This window comes from Xyrauchen texanus, chromosome 44 (assembly GCF_025860055.1).
Source record: "Xyrauchen texanus isolate HMW12.3.18 chromosome 44, RBS_HiC_50CHRs, whole genome shotgun sequence".
Taxonomy (NCBI): domain Eukaryota; kingdom Metazoa; phylum Chordata; class Actinopteri; order Cypriniformes; family Catostomidae; genus Xyrauchen; species Xyrauchen texanus.
In genome coordinates this window covers 6,896,236-6,920,323 of record NC_068319.1, presented here as the reverse complement: position 1 = coordinate 6,920,323, position 24,088 = coordinate 6,896,236, and the positions used below count along the sequence as shown (strand labels likewise).

General features: G+C 37.5%; 1 protein-coding gene across 2 annotated transcripts in view; it reads right to left on the bottom strand.

Moving 5' to 3' along the window:
* The window catches only part of LOC127636637 (AP2-associated protein kinase 1-like), a 39,506-nt gene that overhangs the window by 6,370 nt on the left and 9,048 nt on the right, over nt 1-24,088 (bottom strand). The window contains exons 3-21 of one of the 2 annotated variants that reach the window (XM_052117295.1): nt 22,177-22,285; nt 19,118-19,260; nt 18,737-18,858; nt 17,875-17,956; nt 17,441-17,573; nt 16,701-16,804; nt 16,463-16,548; nt 15,803-15,969; nt 14,601-14,683; nt 13,421-13,723; nt 11,623-11,798; nt 11,224-11,441; nt 11,017-11,097; nt 9,880-9,939; nt 8,378-8,482; nt 7,841-7,942; nt 7,487-7,597; nt 6,979-7,083; nt 1,522-5,319 (exon numbers count right to left, since the gene is read on the bottom strand). In XM_052117295.1, the coding sequence (XP_051973255.1) occupies nt 5,225-5,319; nt 6,979-7,083; nt 7,487-7,597; nt 7,841-7,942; nt 8,378-8,482; nt 9,880-9,939; nt 11,017-11,097; nt 11,224-11,441; nt 11,623-11,798; nt 13,421-13,723; nt 14,601-14,683; nt 15,803-15,969; nt 16,463-16,548; nt 16,701-16,804; nt 17,441-17,573; nt 17,875-17,956; nt 18,737-18,858; nt 19,118-19,260; nt 22,177-22,285 (2,385 nt within the window). In that variant the 3' untranslated portion in view covers nt 1,522-5,224. Of the gene's footprint in view, nt 1-1,521; nt 5,320-6,978; nt 7,084-7,486; nt 7,598-7,840; nt 7,943-8,377; nt 8,483-9,879; nt 9,940-11,016; nt 11,098-11,223; nt 11,442-11,622; nt 11,799-13,420; nt 13,724-14,600; nt 14,684-15,802; nt 15,970-16,462; nt 16,549-16,700; nt 16,805-17,440; nt 17,574-17,874; nt 17,957-18,736; nt 18,859-19,117; nt 19,261-22,176; nt 22,286-24,088 lie in introns of those variants that run through there. The other variant, XM_052117294.1, reaches the window with a different exon arrangement.

Below are 24,088 nucleotides of genomic sequence, written 5' to 3'. Positions count from 1 at the left end.
CTTAATAGGCTAAACATTTATATTGAAATTATGTGTGGTTAGAGGTTTGTGATTCTTTTCATAAAAGAGTACACCCAATTCGTTCCTCACAGTCTAAAATGTCAGGATCGCCAATTTCATTGCGTCATTCACAGTGTGTCATTGGAGTGGACGGTCTCTGCAGAGCTCATTTGGCACTTTTTGTTGGCCGTTATTCTCTGATTGCTGGATTTGTTTTCGCTTCAGGATTATGGGCAGTGTTGTCCTACATCAGGAATTCTGCCATTTAATAAAAATGTTAAAACATTTAACTGAAATAAACATATATCATAGATTAACAACCTCAGAACTCATGGTATGTTAGTCTTCAACATTTTATACAGTAAGTTATAGTTAAAAACAACTTTGCATGTGTAAAAATAATTATTGGCATGTGTTACTTCCGGAACCAGACTTTTGCTCTCCATAGGGGATCTAAACATCATAGATTGACATTTTGGCTGAATTATATCAGAACACAATTTCCAAGCTACATAGCTTGCAGTAGTAAAAGCAATTTCACATGCTCAAAGCATAGTGCAACAGCAGCTTAAATGGAGACTTGAGGCAGAAAGGCCAATGCTTTTATTCTCTTTTTTCGACACTGCAGACTCCAAAAATGATTACCCTGTGCCACCTGGCATTCTGTATCAGCCTGGAATCCACTTACTGTTTTCTAAATGCTTCTTTAAGCTTTCAAATCAATCTTGATTTTATTTATCCAGATTCAAAAATAAAGCATTGTGTGTTGGATTGTGCAGTTTCCCTCACCTTTCCATATAATGGATGGCATATCACAGTTTCCAATCAGTAAACACATATAGGTCTTAGAAGAGAATGGCCAAGATTGACTTTTTCCCCCTCACATACTAAACACTTTTAGCCTGGACTCAATAAGTGACCCAAAAATGCAGTGTTTGTGAACTTTGGGTCAATAAAGATTTCCAAACTAGATAAAAATAAGACTGGCAAGTGCACCAGTGAAAAAGGAAGAAATGAGAGAAAATGAGACAGACACAGTTACCACAATATGGATGACCTTACCTGGAGTTTTATCAGCCAGAACTCCAACAAAATATTTTAACGTGATTAGTACAAGAGAAATGTGTTAAAACAAAAAATTACAAAATATGATTAGACTTTTATGCCCATGACTTTTGGCTGCTGTCTCAATGGAGGCATGGACATCTCCAATGTATATAAAATAGTGAAGCTGACAAATACTCTTAGCTCTATGGTAAAAAGTTTCACTGTGCAAGATGTGTTTTAAGAGAAAAGTTTGTAATAATTTATAAGTAATATTTTTTTTATTTTTATGATCATAAATGTAAAGATGTTTCTTTGTCACCTTTGGTTAACATCTATTATAGAGGTCTTTTTTGACAAGAGGTTGATGACAAGCATTTAATTCCTAAGGTCACAAATATTGTTCAACTGTGGTTTGCATCGAGTGTGACATTTTTGAACAGACAAATAATAACCAATGCAACAAATCACATTCACATTTACGTGTTTATTTAACACACCTTTCTTTGTTAATTGGTTTTGTATTTTCACAAAAATAGAAGGTGCACATGAACCCATCACTGTTGTAAACACTGGGCTGAGGGGAGTTTGCTACAGAGACCAATGAGGTTCCAACTCTGGGGATAAACATGGTCATAAATATTCTTCTCTGAACAAAAAGCACATAAAAGGAATCTTTGATTTTGCACAACAACACAAGTCAAACGATACCCACAGGGCAAAGACCTCTACTGAAATCTACAAGATGAAGCATTAGTATTGCATAGGTTAACATGAGAGTCTGCAGAGAGACAAGGATAAAGAATGATCTCATATTCATCACTGCTGACAACAAACATCAGTAATGGAACCCAAGCAGCATCTCTTTTCATCCGTTAGAGGATCGCTGTCATGCAGTGTAATTCTAAAGTTGATGCCAACTTAAATGCGCCCAGTAAAAACATCCCAACTTTTCACTGCAACATCAGCTTGAAGTTCCTATTTTTTATTTTGTACATTTTTTTTATTTTTATTATTATTACCACAATGTAGGGGTGGGCAGTATGACCAAAATCTTATGTCACACTATTAAAAATTGTATATCACAGTAACAGCATACAATATATTGTATCAATATTCCAGTTAATTAAATACTATACAAATGAAAGGAAGTTCATCTAAATATTTTCTGGAACTTGGACGCAAATAAAAGAGCACTTATGACAAATAAATGATTTTGCAAAACTGGCCAAATTTGAAGTGGTTCAATTACAAGTCATTCAATTCAAAGCAGTAAAATAGCTTACATCTGTGATGGCCCATCAATTAAATTCTCTATTAAAGCATCAAGTTACAAGGTTAAGCAGCAGCCTAAATAAATAAACACCACTTTGTGTTGTGCCAAACACAGCACTGACCCCACTTACATGCACTTAAAAAAATGGCTTTTCAGGGTTTTGCAGAAAGCAACCTCCTGAAACGTCGTGTATGCAACTGCTGTTTTCCTTACACTTTTTAATGGATTAGGAGAAAGCAGTTTAACACGCCTAGGTTTCGGTCGGAAAATGCAGCTAATATTGCCGTGTGAACACATAAGCATTCTTATAGCTTTTTGAAGAGAGCACATATGCATATGCACGCAAATGCACCGGGGGAACCCCATGGTATGAAGAGAAAGGAAAATCCCACTATTGCAGCACAGTGGTGCTGCAGGTCGCAATGTAAATTCAAGGAAACAAACAAACACAGCAGCAACTGTGGGACATCTGGAAATAAATCAAAGCAACAGAAAACAAAGTGCTGTCATTCTCAGAAGCCATGTTTGTAATTTAAACCAGCATAGTGGGGAAAATACGTTGCTGTGGAGAAAGCTGCTTACTGACCGAGCCGCATGTATACAGGAATACAGATCTATGACAAAGGTATGGCAAAATCTCTACCAGTTTACACATTTCTATTGTGACACCGCCCAGCCCTACTGCAGTTGCTCTTATGCATCTTCAAGTCTCAAACCAATTTCAGTGCTTTTTATAGATTTAGCCAAAAAATATGTTCTTCCATTAAGCATAAGAGCTGCTTTTTGTATCTGATAACAGAACTTTCAATTTAATATTGGCTCACAGTTGGGATTATGCTAATACCGTACAGTGTTAACCGAAAGCTTTTTCCATGCTCTCATTAAGGTAATTAAATGCCTAATAACTCTGTGAATGAAAGAGGACCAGTGCTTAAAACAGAGGTGCCTGCTGCGAGTCCTGCTGTCTGACCCAGACTGATAAACCATGTTAAAGACACAATGACCTCACCACTTTCGACAACTAAGACTAGCTATTTATTTACCTTATGTCCACACATACATACATACACACACACACACGCACGCGTACGTACAGTACTGATATGAAGATTGGCCACAGACATGTCTTCATATTCATAAACACTGCCATGCTTAGATATGCATCTGATACACGAGAACTGTGCGAAAAACATAGCTTGGTTGATCCCTTGAAAAGCATGGGCGTAGTCAGGAGTATGAATGGATACATACAGCGTTAAGGATTCAAGATTGTAGAGCATTTTCACCTCTAGACTAAAACCAGCTGACAATAAATGTCTGCGGAAAAAGGCAACAACAAAAAAAATCCAGCCAATTTGTTTGCAATCAGCACAAATTACATCAAACTGGGCTGTGCAAATGCACTCCACAGGGTGGTTTATAGATTGTCCTCTTTTCTCATTTGAGTCTGTTCGTCGATAAATATCTGGCCATTAGAAGATGAAACCGACAATTTACATTCGCAAACACAGCTCAACACACAGAACAAAGAGATAAAGTTTCCTCTTAAATAGGTTTCATATGACTCATATACACATATCTGCATTTTTATATGGATACTCATTTCAAACATTCATTCTCTAACACTTCATTTTCATATAGAATCTTAACTGTATATGAAATATTTCTTTTAAACTTTTCTCATAATGGATACTAAGGGGTAGGAACAGGGATTTAAGAGGGAAGTGTTGGACATTTTGAACAAATGCTTTGTACACAGGAGGAACAAATCACTCTTAAGGGCTGGAGAGTCTGATGCTGCAGATATACAACAATTTACATTGTTTAGAGCCAACGTACAACATCAATAGTGCTATTTACAAAGAAATAACTGAATATGATTATAAGTCGTGGTATGATTGAACAAGTGTTGATGATGGTAATGAGGAAATTCTAGTTGTTCTTCTCTGTCTTTGAAAAGATTTCATAGCACTTTTTTTTTACTCTACATCCCTTTAGGAGTAAATCTTAGATAAACATGTCCAGGTCACATTTTATCCAAAAATCAATAGAAAATAAATACAAAATACATTTATTTTGGATTTTTTTTTTTTATCAATTAAATTTTTTGCCTTGTATCATCATAATGGTCTAAAAACTAGGCTTTTTTATGTAGGCAATGTATAATATCTTATTTGTTCTTTTGATTTTGGGGTGAAATATGTTTCCAGACATGTTCTTGACAGATTTAGTGAGATTCACCCACATATCTGTTCTTACCCTGAACACTTTGTACTTTAATATCTGTTTGCAAGGAACCAACTGCATGAGTCTTACAAAATCCATATAGTTTAATCTGGAGAAGAGTTTCCTTAGTGCTACAGAAGAGACAGCTAAGATTGTATGCAAAGCCAATCTGGACTAAAGAGAACAAAGAAGATCTGACAAACATCTGCTTTTGAAGGGTTGCACTCTTGACTTGGCAGGGAAATGTGTGACACTCATGTCTGTGTGTCCACAAGAAGTACAGATATGAAATGCACGAATGCCAGAAAACTGGATTTGAGCCTGTCGAATCAACACAACAGATTTGAAGCAAAAAGTGAAATGAAAATGTATCAGGAAAGCAAATGGCATGGGGAGAAATGCTGAATACATCAAATCAAATGAGCGATGATGATGGAAAGAACCGATGTACATTAGTGGCAAGAAAAGAACATAAAACCTATGATGTAATAGAGGAAACTCAAGTGATGGGATGAAGAAGAATGATGAAATCAAAGTGGAGGGAGGACTTCATAAGTGATTAAAGAAAGAATTGGACCATGGCAGGATAGGACAATGGATAAGGAGGGATTTGTGGTTAAAGGCAGAAGAATACAGCGGTTGGTGTCATCTTCAGCAGAGCAGAAATATAGGTAAGGTCTACAGATCGATGAGCTGGTCCACCAGCAGCAGGGAACAGGCCAGGTTGGGCAGGCTGGACTCAGAGCTGCCACTGTTACTGCGAGAGTGACCTCCTGAAAGAGGCCAGATGGATAGGGAGCACAGGAGAGGAGAACCATGTTGAGGTAAGGAAAAGCCACAGAAAAAGAGGGAAAGAGAGAGACACAAGGGTAAGTTAAGCTTCACGATAAATAGAGAGATCACTCCAACTATCACGAGAGATCGTAAGTACGAAAAAAAAAAAAAACAGAACTGACAGATTGTCATGATATTTGATTCTGTTAATGTTTCTTAAACATCTGCATTAAAAGGCCATGTCAACACCAATAGGTTTCCTTATGTCATCATTTTCTAAAGTATGTGGCACTAGAGAGTGTTTTTTGAAGTCTCCTCTTTCGGTGGAGGAAAACGCTGTTTCCAGTGTGTATGAGAGGCTTAAACGTTGCAAAATCAATGAGCTTTGAACCAACCTAAAAGAGAGGACATGGCCTAAATCTACAAAAAACAAAATCAGACTTTTTTCTACGCCGCTGTGTCTCTAATTTAATCTACAAATGCCATAGCTAAAGAAATTATGCTTTATCTTAGTTGTGAGCTTGCAGTCTGCATTGAATGTGTTCAGAGTAGGGCTGCACAATTAATCGTATTTTAAAAGTGATAGCGGTTTATGCCTCTTACAGTTAATTGAGCATAACCATCTGCAATATTAATGAGCAAGCAGAAATTATAAGCTAGGTAAAGTTGCAATTTGCTGCATGTACAGATGATAGACTAAATTACAAGACCCTTCAAGTTCTCTTTAGAAGTTCTCCACTGACCAATCAAAGTTTCACTTTCGAGCACACTCCGATTATGTAGCTGCAGATGTTTGCGAGTATCGTATCTCTCATATGTACGCTACTCTGAACTGTAGTATTACACATAATCAGAACACACACAAGGTTATGGTGTTTTAGCAATCTCAGAGCAGATCTGTGCTTGATCACATAAAATGAATTGCATTTTGTGCTCTGATTATGTGCATTTTGTACAGAACAGATGTGCTCTAAATTTGGTTTGATTTGTGTACCTCACAAGCATGTGCTGACTGCATTTTTTTCAGTTGCACATTTGCATAATTACAAATATGTTTGGCCATACAAGTTGATAAACAAATCTAAAGTAACCTCATGGCATCCTGGTTTCATGGGTAATACAAAGACAATAATTAGAAAACACATCGTCCTATTGCAATGTCTTCACTGGTTGCACGCAACAATATACATACCGTGCAACCGATGTAGTCCGATTCGCATAAAGAGTCAGTTTGTTACAATGAATTGGTCAAAAAGACAAAGTTTCAAGCAATATGTATTGTGAAAAACGCTATACAAATAGGGACTGATTGTACATTTAACAAGGTGTAGTTAAGATACACATTCACAGCAGAGTTTTGTTGTGATAAATGGTAATTCAAGTAAAAATTTGTTTTGAATCATATCTTTAGTATAAAGTTGGGACCAATAGCTTCCTCAAAAATACTACAAAAACCACTAATGGAATCGTCAAGTAACCTGTGATTGTTACGTGGAATAGGAACCAGTTAAATTGTTTATGATTGTCTTCCCTTGTCTTAAGTGAGCAAGAAGACTCATCTACCCCAAATAAAACAAATCGCAATTATAGAGAAGGTGAAAAGAGAAACAACTTTCTTACTTGTTCCCAGAAAAAGAATTCTGTTCTGCAAAGCTTACCTTGGGAGTTTTTGGAGACCAGTACTGGAATGGGGTCAAATTCATCTTCATTGGCTCCATCAGAGCTTGGAGCCTCAAAGCCTGAGATCAAACAGGAGTCTGCAGCTGAACGTCGATAGTTTGTGCAAATGAGGGTTTAGGGGTAGAAGATTTAAGGGGTTGGGTGACAGGGAGAGACACAGGTGGGTGATAAAAATTCAGCACTGTTAGAATGATGTCAACCCTGAAACAGTTGCATTGAATTCTTGGTTAACACTTTCTAACCAAAGCAAAACTGTAAAGAAAGTGTATATAAAGTATTAATGACAATTACTTTTCATCACAAATATTATTTCGATGACTTAGGCAATTAGATATTTCACAAAAACATTTGTATTTCAACTAAAATGGCAGCAGAATGTTGACAACTAAACAGTAATGGCTTACATTAACATCTTGCAGTATAAATGACTTCAAGATTAAACATGCTCTAAATAAAAATCTTGTGTGAGAGAATGTTTGGTTGTACCTGGTATGCTATGGGAGGTGCCCCCCGAAACAGGCACAAAGTCATCCAGGCAGATGGCACAGCCAGAGGGGAGAGAACCGCCCAGCAGAGACTCCTCTCCAATCAAAGGGCCTGTAGCACAACAGGAAGAGAAACATACATTTTCAAGAACAAAAATAATTGAGAACAAATGCATAAGATGCAGGTTATATAAAAATGGCTCAACATTCTATAGAGCACATTTGCACAACTTACATGTATAATATTGTGCATAAAAAAAAGCTTTAACCACACACAATTAAACATTCAGTCATCGCTGTGACAATGTTGTGTGGTCAAAAGCTCTGCTGTCTCAATTTGATGCTAATGTTTTACCTCCCAGCGTTTTAGACGTCTGCTCCATCTCCACAGGGTACAACTGAGACTGCGGGGGCTCCAAGCCAGGTATCAGAGAGTCCAAACACACTTCAGCTTTAGCTGGGAGTACAAAAAGATTAGAAAGAAATTACATGCCACCATGGAACTGATTTGCCACAAAGCGTTATCAGGGTTCTCATCCTTTTTGCCCATTTTTTCAAAACTTTTCCAGTTGTTTGTGATTGCTGGAAACCGATTTCTTTTTTTTATAATTTGGATTCAGACAGATTTGTGTACCATTTTAACCAATTAACTTAAAATAACAAATTAAAAAGAAGGATTTATTCTTAAATCAGACATCACTATGGCTAGTGTTAAGTTCTACTGAACTCAAGCTCCAACTAAGAGCAACATTTAGGTGAAAATATTTTAGTGTAATAAAAATGTATATACACTATTAGACATGGTTTATAGGTGTTCCATGACCATATGTCATGTGTCTGTTTGAGAGAATAGGTACTTTAAAAAGAGCGAGCATACAGTGAGAACAGTTACCATCATTGTTGTCGTCCATGGAGCTACCAAAGGGGTCGGACATGGACAGCAGATCAGGCAGCAAGAGAGTGGTGTCTGGAGACTTCAGGCCCTCTATCAGCTTTTCTGTAAATTAGTCAGCGAAAGCAGCCAGAGTTAGCCAAAAAACTAATTACAAATTAAAATATATATAGATGCATAAAAAGTAAATGAGATAGGACAATGGAGGGTTTAAAATCAATGTCAGTGATTGGAAAATGAGGATAGGATTAGTAGCAGACAGAAAATCTGCTGAAGAATTATCAATGAGTCTTTAAATTTTACATTGCACTACAAAGCAGGCAACCAATGCAAGTGTTCAAAATCAATGCAGATATTATAAAACAACACCATGTAAAATCAAGTGCATTGAGTTAAAGGATGATTCAATACTATAGATAAGGGAGTCATTTATTGAGTAAATCTGAGCCCTCGATAGGGTGCCTAGAAAAAGCACCTTTTCAACCAACAGGGTACTGGTGCCAAAAATATGGAACTGTTCCACATGTTTACACAGCAGGAAAGACTATTCAAAGCTGGGCAAAAAATCAGCTCTGCACTGGTCCCACTGTTGGTTTTGAATGAGGAACCACTTACATCAGAGGCCGGGACACTGTCTGCCTCATTAAACAAAAAAATGTTTAAATTATAAAGAACAAAGTTGGCGACACTAGCAACAACAGATGCAGCAATGCAAAACGCGTTAAGTTGGGAAAAATTTATTTCCAACTAATCGCAATCTAAATTTGAACAATCCCAATATCACCTATGCAATTGAACTAAATAGTTAGGGCCCTGTTGTTTAAGTTTAAAACTAATATTTTTGTAAAGTACCAAGTTAGATGGTTCCCTGTATATTTTAAATAATTAGTTGAGAGAGAATTTATTTCTTCTATAAGCAAAATGGACATTATAAATGAAATATTCCCAAATGCATCAGAACCAAATTGAGGCCTTGTAAAATCAGAATCTAATCAAATCGGAAAATCTGTATCAATACCCAGCCCTAGCATTCAGTTGCTGGACATCCCATTTCCATGTACAGTATGTCATGTTGCAAAGTAGCTCCATGCAGCCCCTTTATTTTCACAGTCAGTCTAAAAAATATATTTGATTTACAAATAGCATTATTGTGAAGTGATAGCTATAACTTTTATTTGTTATAACTTCCGACTGTTGGATTAAAAGCAAAAAAGAATGGCATAAAGACACTGAATCTTCTCAAAAATAGGAGTAAGAGCTGTAAACAAAGAATGAGTTGCACTATGCTTGTTTGTGGGCAGGTTTTGTTGTAAAATGGTCAGTTACATCATCATTTGTCTTTCAAGTCGGTTCTCCCCTGGTCGGGAACCAGCAGCATTTTGTTAGAAAAGTGGTAACATAGGACTCAAAGCACGAAGTTTTGCAGGTGTTTGATGTCAGCCAAGTAAACATAGGGTTGTATGTGGGTTGAAGCTTCCATGGATGATGGACCTCTGCATTACCTGGCACAGCTAGAAAACCAGCGGCCGATTCCAAGCCCAGAATGTCAGAAGGTCTTTCAGCTGTACGAGAGCAGAGAAACAGAAGAAAGCCTCATAACATCAAAATGATTAAGTAGTTGAAAACTGCTCAATGGAAGTCAATAATGTAACAATAATGTAAAGCCTGAGTGTAACTAGAGTAAGCAGGCACACTCTGAAAGGCAGCTCAGCAGGGATGCTGAGGTAATTAAAGGAAGGATGTAGGATGAAGGACTCGTCATTCTGGAGGCTTTAATTTTAAGAAGAGCCTCCTGCAGTGTCTGGTGAGCAATTAAATGACCTAAGAAGTTCTGAGCATTCACAGACACACAGCGAGGGAAGACAGGAACAAAACCAAAATCAAACCAGAGACAGATATACAGAGACACATACAGGTAATCAATGGCCAATTATAGACAAAAGAGGTAGCCAAGATGACACATCTGGGCACATAAAATTAAGGCAGTGAAGCTTCAGATACAAAAGCATTTAAAGCAGGAGTAGGGTTTTAAAATTAAACTACTCTCTTCCTCTGCATAAAATTCTGGTTTACATTAAGCTAGGCAACATTGACTATCTAAAATATTCAACTATCAGCAGATGATCGTAATTTAAACGATGTTTGAAACTAAGCATATAAAGCTTAATGAAAGTCTTATTCAGTAGGCATGACAAGAGTGAGGGAAGGTTACTATTGTGATTGAGCTTCTCTCATATTTCTCAAACATGCAATGGATGTGACAATTTTCACTGAAAAATTTATTAAATCTAATGCCTTGAGAACACTTGGAATTATGCTGGTTGCAAATTGCATGGGCTACTTTGAAGATATTTTTGGGCCCTTGTTAAGCTTTATTGTGAAGCGCTATCCACTGCTATTCCACTGAAATGACAGAGGGCTACCTTTATTAAAACATTACCATTTGTGTTCCACATAAGTCAGAAAATCTCTTTTTAGGGTTTGATATGACGAATGATGACAGAATTTTCATGTTTAGTTGAACCATTCCTTTAAACAAACAATCAATGTGTGATGTAACTTATACTATCAGCAGTCCATTCACTTATTAAATATTTGCAAGGGTGGAACCTCAGCAAAAGGGATGGAGATGCACCTACCAACAGACTGAGGAGCAGGTTCTGCAGCCTCCAGCCCAGGAATAAGACTCTCAGTGGTGGCAATAAGAGGTTCTACAAGCTCTGTCAGACAGTAAAAAAACGTAAAATACTTTTTGCAATTTTTTTTCTCAAAAATGCTCAAACGCATGTGTCAAAGTCTGTGAGCGAGCAGACAGTACCCTTACAAACAGTGAACAGTGAGGTTACCATCAGATAGCTTGGTGAAGTCTTTGTTGAGTAGGTCCTCAGCCGTAAGTTTAGAGAAATTATCATCGCCAAAGGGATTCCAGGGGGGTTGGTCTGGTGGGCTGGAAAGGCCAGCAGCTAAAGCAGGTGCCTGGGGGGCAGAGCCTCCCTGATGGGCAGGCTGGTACACACTCTGTTGAGAGGACTGTGGGGAGTTCGATGGGGTCGTGCTAGCGGACCTATTTTTTTAAATAAATCAATAAATATAATAATAAATATATTGAGATAAAAGTATTGAAATAAATTACTTAAAAGTAGGCTAAATGTCTGCAGCACTTTTTCTTTGTTATGCAGCGTGTACAATGCCAATGTCATATGGAGATTTTACAGAATTCTATATTTATGCAATAGATTTCTCACTTGGACTTGTTAAGGCTGGCCTCTGCTGTGGCCGCCAGCAGCTGCTGAGTGGACTGACTGACCGGCATTCCAAACATAGCACTTTGAGTGACATCACTCTGGATACGTCTATGCCCCGTCTTCTGGGACATCTTTGGGGAAGAGGGAGGAGTCTGGGACAGGCCAGGGGCTGCAGACTGTAAAGTTGGAGAAGACAAAAAGATGTAAAGCAAAAAAAAAAGAGATGAATGATACAGATGAATGGACAGAGAATGACATGCAAATTAAATTTAAATGCAGAGAAAAACCATGAAAAAAAATAATAATATTTTTTAAACAAAAGGTTTAACTATGAAATATCAGTGAACAGTTATAAGATATAGAGATTATATATTACAAATCGCCTCATGATAATTTATTTGAGAATCTAAATACTGATTTTCAGCAGATGGAGTCTTGTATTTTATTTAAATACACTATAATTGTTTTTTTTATTAACCTACTCTAACCATTAAATATCTATGAAAATATAAACGTATCATATTAGGCTAGCCATAAAATAGCTAGTAAAATGGATTAATATAACAGCTTTCAATAATGATCAGTTTTAAAATATCAAAAGCTTAATCACTCCACAAGAATGCTATAGAAAAGGATGAATGGCACCCAAACTATGATATGAACATACAGTATTTCACTTAAAGTTCAACATAAACAGTACACAAAATACAGTTTTAAAAATATTACAAAAACGTCTTATTACATTCCAAACATTGCATTTAGTATTCAGAGAGCTCAATTTTTGAATTATTCAATATTAGCCTAAATTAATTTGTAATAGTATTAGACGATATAAAGCTTTCTATTTAAATGAATATAAAAGTTAAGCTTTAAAATGTACAAGTCTGTGTGCTCAAGGTGATCTCTTGTGCAGTGTAAATGCACTTTCATTTTTCAGCGGATAGCGGATAGAAAACTTACTGACTCTCACAAGTGATTTGCGTTCCCACTCGCGCTCTCTCTCACCTGATTGGCCGTTCGCTGCAAACGTCACTTATTAATGTGCAGGCCTGCGTAAACTAATCTTACACCCAGAATCAAAGCCCGAGTTGACAGAAAGTTCATGAGGAGCATCATGGTGCCAATTAAAACGCAACAAAGTTGTCTCAGGCACCTCATAAGTTTAGCTTAGTGGCGATATGTCATGATAGATATGAGCACAGGCAAATTTCCAGTTTTCAGTCCTCTCTTTGAACAATGACAGCTACTTGCAATGCTCTTTGCATTGAGCTTACACTTAAATCATAAGAATGGCAGCTGATGCAGATATAAATATTTACTGCACTGTCTGAACAAACGCATAAGACTTCACTTTGAAAAATGACAGCTGAAGTCAGTCCTAAAGGTTGACTTTGAAAACAAATTGGGTAAGTGTGAACGAAGCCTTAAAACCTGAACATTTTTAATATATTTAGAGCAAAACAAAAAAGCATCAAATTGCTATTTAAAGAGAAACATTGCCTGTCACTGCCTTTAGAAAAATTTCAGAACAAAAAAAAGGGTAAGTGTTTGCCAAAGCAAATATTTGCTTCACAAACAACCAAAGGCATTGTTAAATTGCTAAAAGAACACAATACTACAGATTAACACTAATCCAAAATAAACAAAAATGAACCCAAGGGAAGATGCAAAAAATGCCAGAAACAATGGATGATGAGCACCACAGCCTCCATATGAGGCGCATCATTAGTGAGCAGGAGACTGTCAGCTCTTTGAAACAAATGGGATAAAGCAGCATGCATAGAGTGGAGATGATTACCCTCTCCTCCGCCTTCTCTTGGCAGAGCTGAGACTGAAGGGCGGGCTGCTGGACAGTGGGGGGTACCGCTGCAGGCTCCACCTGTGCTGGAGGCAGGGCAACAGCCGGCTGGCCAGACACTGCCTGTTGCTGTTGGGGCACTGATGCCTGCTTACGACGGGCGCTCCGTGCGGGTGCGGTGGGCGGAGCAGGGCTAGATGGGGGCGGGGTTGCTACAGCTTTCTGAGGGGTGGGGCTAGTGGCTGCAGCTGGAATGGCTCCTCCTCCAGCAGCCGCATCTGGGACTGGGATTGGCTGCACAGGCTGTCACACAGACAGGCACCAGACAACTGTACTATAAAACTGCAAAATGTGGCCTTCACACACTATATTATCACTTAAGATTCTTTAAAGGTGAAGTGTATAATTTCTGCGCTGGTTAGGGATGCTCAAACAAACAGAGCAATCTTTTGATAGCGTGAATCAAAGCACAAATAGTTTACTTATAGCTGTCCCTTCATATCAAACTGGGGTATAAGGAAGTATTTGAACATAAAATAAACACTTCAGCTTTAAGATTCTTTGGTATACTAATGAATGATTCTAACATTTGTGCTACAGACAGAAATAGTTATTGAAATGGAATCAAAATGTTGAAATGAAATGACATAAGACAGAATGTTGCACTTTTCGTTCTACCCAGAGACTTCATCTGACTTTAATTAGGAACTTATACATTAATAAGAATCTCAAACAATATATAGAAAAAAAACACAGACCTGCAGCAGGCTTGTCATTTCGGTTTACTTTTTTAATAATAAAACATTCTTTCATGGAATTAAAACGTTTAATTTACAACAGCATCACTTAGGCTTACACACTAATACATTTTTATTTGAAAAGGCTTTGAAAACGCTCTCCATAACTGCATCCTTCAGAAATCTACCAAGTTAGGAAACTGAAAACCCAGTTTTCAAATCAAAACGGATTAGTGAGGTCGTGGCCTTAGTTAACGTTCTTCTGCCTCTCAGTTCCAGTTTAACCTTTATTTTTGTCGTTTAATATAATGAGATTTGGGAAGCTGTGAAATGAGATTTTCACAACTTCCAAAACATATGAGATTCATGACAAATCTGAATGGGTGGGTTTGACTTAAGTGCTGGATATACTAGGGCAGAGAGACAGAGACAGACAGACGTACTGTTTTCTGTTGAGGAGCTGGAGACACCTGGGCTTTCTGAGACTGAAGAGTTGCAGCTGGCTGAGCCAAGTTCAAAGTGACGGCTGAGAGAGCGAGAGAGAGACAGAGGTGTGGGTTTAGAATGTATGACCACCTTATATTACCCACAAAATAAACAGTATTAACAGTGACAAAAATCTGAAGTTTCTTATGTATTGTCAAAATATGGAAAAAGTTAATTATAAAATTTAAATATATTATGTAATAAATATATGTTTAATGGATACAATATTGTGTATATATATATACACACACACACACACACACACACACACACACACACACACACACAGTACTGTGCAAAGGTCGTAGGCACATAAGATGTGTCACAAAAGCATTTGTCTTAAGATGGTTATTTATATCTTCAGCTTTAGTGTGTCAATAGGAAATATAAATGTTAGACTCCCAAACATTACTTTTACAAATAGAAACGATTAGAATAGAAGAACAGGGAGCCCTGCAACAGATGTCATGGCCCCCACAAAGCCCCCAACAGAACATCATGTCAGTCTGAGATAGAAGAACTGTGGCGAAATCTCCAAGAAGCTTGGAACATCATATCTGCCAACAACCAAGAAAATCAGCATCCAGGTATATCTAGGAGAATTGGTGCTGTTTTACAGGCAAAGGTGGTCACACTGAATATTGATTTAGCTTTTTTATGTTTACTGGCCTTTGTATGACATTAAGTGATCCTAACTATGCAACATTTTGCATAAATGTGCCAAAAACATTTTCCACATTTATATAGAAATTTACATTAATAGTAATATATAAAATATCTTTACACTTAACAATTTTTTTTAAATACATTTTTACAATTTTTAATGTTACATTGTTGTAAAGACAGCATGAAATAATTAATCAGTGCACATTATTCTAAAGAAGCCAAAATGTGTTTTCATCATCAGTCATTAAAATGTAATTATTTGCTCCGCCTATGAAATGTAGTTTAACAGACTCTACACAACTTCGTGCAAGCCAGTCAAATCCCAATGAATAAAATTATATTCTGTGCAATATATTATTTCCTGCTGATTATTAATTTATACCCAGAAATACTTCTCTAATACAAATTACAGAAATTAAAGTTTTGATGGTGTGTTATGTTCTCTTTATGCTTCATAATGAAGAGCAGCCCTTGTGAGGTGTCATATTGGTACCTATAGGCTGGGCTACCCCAGCTGGCAGGTTGACTCTCTTGCGTGGGGTGAGGGCAGCAGGCTGGATGGGAAGGATGCTACCTAGTGCCTGAGGCTGGGATTGTGCTGCTTTGGGCCGTTGCCGTGGAGTGATGGAAGTTTCAGTGGTAGGAATGGGGTCTGTGAGTCTACAGAACAAAAATAGACACACAAATCTTACAAACAGTCAGTCAATTATACAAGGTAAGACCTGAACGGTCAAGAAATGCAGACATTTTTCACCACAAAATCAAACTTAAAGATAAAAATAAACAGTAATTTAACATTTAAAAATCGGTTTTATAATATTTCCCTCCAAATTGACCATAATTTATTGCAAAAAAAATTTGATTATTTAAATTTGTATGTACATTTCAATAATATAATTTATACTGATTTTAATTTTATAAAATAATTGTGGATTTTCATTACTGTATTTCATAATAGTTGTGAAATGTGCTTGTCATTCAAACAATGAGAATGCAACAAATCTTGTCCTATAAATTTGGGTTTTTATTACTTTTTTTTGCAGGATATTTTGAGAATGAATTGGACAGATTCAATCAACTGACCCATTCATAAGCATAATGAGACATAATGTACATAGTTTTAGAGTAAATGAGAGAAGTCTCTGTACAGTACCTCGCCTTGGTCTGTGTTTGGCTCTTCTTTGCGGCTGCTTCGCTTGCTCGAATTGGCTCAGGAAGTTTAGCAGGAATGGGAGAATTCTGGAGAGCATAATTCAAATTAATCTTGTTTATAAGATTTCAGGCATTAGTCACAAAAATGCCCAATCCATCAAATAATCCCTTGATTCCAGAGATAGAAGCACTGACCCAAAAAACAACAACCTCGGATGAGAGCAGGGAAAAAGACTAACCTTGACATTACGGACAGGGCAGTCCCTGCGGACCAGTTTGAAAGCAAAGTAGGACACCTGATAAACGTCAGGCCTCTTATCAGGGTCCGGTTCCAGCATGTACCCTGACAAATCACCACCACAGAGAGAGAGAGAGACAGGGAGAGAAAAATTGACCATGTGAAAGGGAGGAAAAAAAGGCGCAGAAACGGCATTAGTGTTTTTCGAAATGTTCACCCAAAAATGAAAAATCTATTATCATTTATTCACCCTCATGTTATTCCAAACCATACTCTCTTTCCTGTGAAAAACACAAGATATTTTTGAAGAACATTCTGATGAAAGAAAATCGAGACTGGGTATGTCAAGCTCCACAATGACAAAAAGCACCATTATAGTAGTTAATAAGACTTCGATGCTATATTCAAAGTGTTCTGAAGCCATACAATATCTCTGAGTGAGGAACAGACAGACATTTAAGTCACTCATCAATGCTCATCTTTCTAATTCACTTTCATTTTATGGAAAAGAGCGGCCTGGTTATTCATCCAAAATTCACCTTTTGTTTTCCACAGAAGACAGAAAGTCATACTGGTTTGAAACAACATGCGTGTGAGGAAATAATGACAGAATTTTTTTTTTGGGGGTGAACTATCCCTTTAAAGTGAGAACCACAGCCATACTGATCAGTAGTGAGATGTGAGGTGTGGAGAAGACAGACACCTCATGCCAGAGTCAGACAGAGAGCAACAAATGCTTACGAATAAGACGGTGCATATCCTGGGAGTAGCGGGAATTGTCTGGAATGGTGAAGCTGCCATCACAGATGGCCACCTGACTCTCACCGAAGGGCAATGTAAAGAAACAGAGTTTATAGAGCAGACAGCCCATGGCCTGAAAGAAAGAAAAAAACCTGGGCTCTTAATACAATATAACAACCTTATAATTTTAACATCATTTTTGTCCAAGTTTATCGCAACAACAACCATCTTAAGTTTTTCTTTAACACAAAAGGTGTTTTTCTACTGTAACTTTGACTTCTGTTACTAAAGCCTGTCCATGAACTGTCCTATCTGTCTTTTCTGTACACCTATACACATGTACAACTACCAAAATTATCAAGCATTTTTCGCAGCATCATAGTTCATCAATCTGACCCAGTAGTAATTAGAATGTTTATATCCTAGTATCTTACCCAGACATCAGCTTTGGTGGTAATGATTTTGCCATTGTATAGGTTTACCATTTCTGGAGCACGATAGGACAGGGTGGTATACCTAAACAAAACACAGCATAATATTCACCACTTTGTTCAACTGAAGGGATATACCTGTGATAATATAGTTGTTGTTTTTTTAAATGCTCTGCAATTTACTAAATAGACCTATATTGGAAGCAGATAGCAAAGGTTTCATTTATTTCAATTCAAACACCATACTTTTTTTTTCTATGTCAGGATTCAAATGTGCTAGACAGTTGTCCATATTTTATTTTATTTTATTTAAATAACCATGTTTCGTTTACCAATTTTACTTGTAAAATTCTAGACTGGAGCTTTAGAAGGAATTCGGTGTTTAAAAGGAAAAGTTTCCCTAAAAATTTAATGATTTTTTAAATTAATTTACTCATATAGATCCAAACCTATATGACTTTCTATTGTATGTCTTCAGAAGACTTGATATACAGCACAGGAGTCACATGGACTACTTCTCTGACACTTTTGGACACTATTAACTGTTACTGTATGGAAATTGTCATTTTGGGTTCCGTAGAAGAAAATTAAACAGGTTTGGATCAACATTGAGTGACTATTGACAATTTTTATTTTTGAGTAAACTGTTCCTTTAAGGCAAAACACTGTACATTTATAGTACCATTATATCAGTTATTGGCAATAATATTAAATAATTTTTGGCAATTGGTTTCAGCCATAATCTCTATATCGGTGCATTGCTAGTTGAAGGTCGATAAAGCAAGGATGTTTTGGGAATTAGGAAGCTTGAAGAATGATGAAAAAAAAACTATGTGACCGAAACCGGCAAAGTGGAGTGTGTTACTTTTTAATTTCATCCTCAACCACAGTGACTCCTTCACTCTGTGGGTTTTGGAACTTCATAGTTGCGCTGCCAAAATCACACAGAACATAGTGTCCTCGATCATGTAAGAGGATGTTCTCCACCTGTGAATAGAGAACAAAGCACCCATCTATACTTAAAAAACAAACAACCAATTGACACACAATACACATTAGAGCAACACAACATTTATTATTAATTAAATTGAGAAAAAATAATTAATAGTACTTTGCTCTGTTCAGAAGTGGTTATTATGGATGTTAGCTGAGACTCAATCAATGTTCTCTTGTGCAAAAAGAGCAGATCAAAGTAAAAAGGGGGCAGAGTGAGTAAGAGAGAGAGAGAAGCATAAAGAGAAAGAACCTTGAGGTCTCGGTGGATTATGGGAGTTTTGTACTGGTGCAGACGTGCAACAGCCTCACACGTGTCACAGAAGATCTGAAGTACTTCCTGTTCGCTGAAGCCCGTCTGTAAACGCTGATTCATCAGGTTCACCACTTGACCACCTGAGCAGATGGATGCACACGCACATGATCAAAACAAACTACCCCATTAAGGAAATTATGAACAAACCTTGACAGAAAAAACTATTTTATCCCATTCTAGTAATTACACAATGACCCGTTCATACAGCTAGATACTACTGAGTTTGGATCGGATTTTATATTTACATTTAAACACTCGCTGTGTAGTTCATGTTAAGAGGGCCATCACTTTATTGCATAACATCCAGTAAAGATGAAAAGAACTTAATTTTGGCGACCTCTCCTGGACATAAATGGAGCTCACATGTGCCCATATATGCCCTACAACACCTACCGCTTTGGCCACTGGGGGCAGCGTTTTGAAATTTCAGTCAATTTTGATGAATGAAGAGTCGGTCTACTCTTTCCGATTTCACTGTGAGATCAGCTTACAATCAATGCATCCAATTGGCCAAGCCTTTCTGAAGACTTGGAAGAACAAGGATTTTTTTGTAGGACTAAATTTACTGTATAAATTAACTATATGGGACTCTATATCTGCTAAAGATAAAATACGGCAAAACATTTACATCAATAAGACGTACCCTAGAGCAATAATAATTTAAATGATTTTATGTAGTTAAGATATGAAGATGGAGAGAGGGTAAAACTGATGTTTTAAAATGTGAATAATCTGTAAGAAGAATCAGTCTTTTAGAGAGGTGGCATTATAATTTGACATTCCTGCTTTAGTTTGAGGAGAGAAAAGCCTTCTCAAAAGTTCACCAAGACTGCCTGAGGACATTCTGCAGGCAAATAGGGCCTGAAATGTGTCTATAGAGCACCCCCATGTGGAGGATTTCCATAAATACAGCACAACAGCTGTTGACGTCTGGAGATCAGTGAAACAAAACAAATTCTAATCATGATCAAAGATCAAAATGTAGATTAAAAAAAATCAAGATAAACACACACACACACACACATATACACACATACACATACATATATGTATATATACACTCACCTAAAGGATTATTAGGAACACCTGTTCAATTTCTCATTAATGCAATTATCTAATCAACCAATCACATGGCAGTTGCTTCAATGCATTTAGGAGTGTGGTCCTGGTCAAAACAATCTCCTGAACGCCAAACTGAATGTCAGAATGGGAAAGAAAGGTGATTTAAGCAATTTTGAGCGTGGCGGGCCGGTCTGAGTATTTCACAATCTGCTCAGTTACTGGGATTTTCACGCACAACCATTTCTAGGGTTTACAAAGAATGGTGTGAAAAGGGAAAAACATCCAGTATGCGGCAGTCCTGTGGGCGAAAATGCCTTGTTGATGCTAGAGGTCAGAGGAGAATGGGCCGACTGATTCAAGCTGACAGAAGAGCAACTTTGCCTGAAATAACCACCTGTTACAACCGAGGTATGCAGCAAAGCATTTGTGAAGCCACAACACGCACAACCTTGAGGCGGATGGGCTACAACAGCAGAAGACCCCACCGGATACCACTCCACTACAAATAGGAAAAAGAGGCTACAATTTGCAAGAGCTCACCAAAATTGGACAGTTGAAGACTGGAAAAATGTTGCCTGGTCTGATGAGTCTCAATTTCTGTTGAGACATTCAGATGGTAGAGTCACAATTTGGCGTAAACAGAATGAGAACATGGATCCATCATGCCTTGTTACCACTGTGCAGGCTGGTGGTGGTGGTGTGATGGTGTGGGGGATGTTTTCTTGGCACACTTTAGGCCCCTTAGTGCCAACTGGGCATCGTTTAAATGCCACGGCCTACCTGAGCATTGTTTCTGACCATGTCCATCCCTTTATGGCCACCATGTACCCATCCTCTGATGGCTACTTCCAGCAGGATAATGCACCATGTCACAAAGCTCGAATCATTTTAAATTGGTTTCTTGAACATGACAATGAGTTCACTGTACTAAAATGGCCCCCACAGTCACCAGATCTCAACCCAATAGAGCATCTTTGGGATGTGGTGGAACGGGAGCTTCGTGCCCTGGATGTGCATCCCACAAATCTCCATCAACTGCAAGATGCTATCCTATCAATATGGGCCAACATTTCTAAAGAATGCTTCCAGCACCTTGTTGAATCATTGCCAAGTAGAATTAAGGCAGTTCTGAAGGCGAAAGGGGGTCAAACACAGTATTAGTATGGTGTTCCTAATAATCCTTTAGATGAATGTATGCAAACACACATATAAAAATAAAGATTTAAAATGAATATTATATTTTACATCAGATTTAGTAACGTGCTGTTCTGTCTACACAAAATTCAATATAAAGATTTGTAAAAATACATATTGTAATTTTGGGTCAATGATGTGACGTTCATATTGTATGTGTGGATAAAAACAATAAACATGCTTCTCATACAGACAAATAATTTTACCATTAATTCTGTCTAATTCAGCTCTGCTTTGGTAAACATTTTTCAACTTCTTAATTCCTGTTAATTTTGATCTTTTTGTTGGGCCTACGGTTAAAAATGTCAGGGTGGTTAAAGGCTAAAATAAGTAGTAAAGAAGTTTTATTGTAACATTATATAATATGTTTATACTTGAAAAAATTATAATCTGCCAAAACAAATCTCAGTGTGATATAACCGAGATGTAGGAAGCATTTTTCAGTCACGTGGAAAAACAAAACAGGAAAACAAACCATAAAATAGGAAATTATTTTGCAGAAAGAACTCTGTAGACCCTCATGACTGTGTTTCAAGGTCACAAAGTGTCTATAAATATCACTTACCCTTTGATTTTAATATAGGCTTGATTTATCTTCAACCCTACTCCTGATTAGAGGACCACTGAATTCATTTTTCCATCTGTATCAGCCATCCAGGTGGTAAACTACACTGTAACACCTAAAAAAAACAATGGGCTGCTTTGCACAAGGCCAACATTGAGCTGAAAGGTATTGTTACCTTTGCAGAAGTCCATGAGAATAAACACCTCCCATACGTCTCCACCCCCTACAGCCGTGATGCTGGAGTCCAGGAAACCAACAATGTTCTTATGACCACAGAGATCCCGCTGCAGAATCCACAAAAGAGAGATGAAAGAGTACGAGTGACAGAATCAGAGTCAAATGAGCTAAAACCGGCTAATACTGTAGGGAGTCCCCATAATAACTTTTCTGAAGTGTAACAACAATCAAGCAAATCATAGATTTTAGTTTCTTTGTTTAGGTCTAACCTGGATATGAATACATCGTATTGAATTATGATATCTTCATCAAGGTATTTTCAGCATGCCTGACCCTGCTCAAACATAGCCAACTATGAATTCATATGTTATATGTAAAAATTAATAATTTACATAAACCTGTATGACTTTTTCCTGTGAAACACAAAAGATGTTAGCCAGTATATTAGGGACTGATACCCTCAGTCACCTGAACTTTCAATGTATGGAGAGAAAAAAAAGATCAAATGAAACTGAATGGAGACCGAGTCATTCTGCCTAACATCTTTTTAACATCATATGGGTTTTTGAACAGAGATCTGCAACCTGGCCCATGCCCGACTGGACCAAACAATCTGTCGAGTTTCAGGCCGGCTTTGAGTCAGTTTTTCAAATATGACATGGGCTTGTAATTAATCAAAAAATAAATTGGCCTACGTAACTTGCAGATACGCAATTTCGGACAAGTTGGGGGCTGTTCACACCAAACGTGTTTTGCTGTGTTTTTCAATTGTTTTCATGTACTGTAAACACGCTGGATGGAAATGGCTTTTTTTTCCAGCATTGTTTTTAGATATCGCAACAAGTTAAAAACAACTTTTTAAAAATGCATCTTGATACACCATCATTCTGTTTCATTCGTTGTGCTGCGCCTAGCTTTTTTTTAGCTCAGGTGTCACAAAGATTCGACGTTCAGAAGTTCAGGTTGCACAGAAGAATTAATGTGACTGTTACATTGTTACAATTGATTCTAGATTGTTCTTTATCCAGCAAAGTTTCTGTGCTTGATAAACTTTATCAATGTTTTTTCCCCCCTTTTGCTCGTATGTGCTTATGGGCTGACGTGTCTTGTTAAAACTGTGTATGTTTACTGTTAATATACAGTGCATCCGGAAAGCATTCACAGCACTTCACTTTTTCCACATTTTGTTATGTTACAGCCTTATTCCATAATGGATTAAATTCATTATTTTCCTCAAAATTCTACAAACAATACCCCATAATGACAACGTGAAAGAAGTTTATTTCAAATCTTTGCAAATTACAAATAAAATAAAAAATTAAATAAAACAATCACATAATTATTCACAGCCTTTGCTCAATACTTCGTTGAAGCACCTTTGGCACCAATGACAGCCTCAAGTCTTCTTGAGTATGATGCTACAAGCTTGGCACATCTATTTTTGAACAGTTTCTCCCATTCTTCTTTGCAGGACTTCTCAAGCTCATCAGGTTGGATGGGGAGCGTCGGTGCACAGCCATTTTCAGATCTCTCCAGAGATGTTCAATCGGGTTCAAGTCTGGGCTCTGGCTGGGCCACTCAAGGACATTCACAGAGTTGTCCCGTAGCCACACCTTTGTTATCTTGGTTAGATATGTGCTTAGTGTCATTGTCCAGTTGGAAGATGAACCTTCGCCCAAGTCTGAGGTCCAGAGCGCTCTGGAGCAGGTTTTCATCAAGGATGTCTCTGTACATTGCTGCATTCATCTTTCCCTCTATCCGGACTAGTCTCCCAGTTCCTGCTGCTGAAAAACATCACCACATTATGATGCTGCCACCACCATGCTTCACTGCAGGGAAGGTATTGGCCAAGTTATGAGCGGTGCCTGGTTTCCTCCAGACATGACACTTGCCATTCAGGCCAAAGAGTT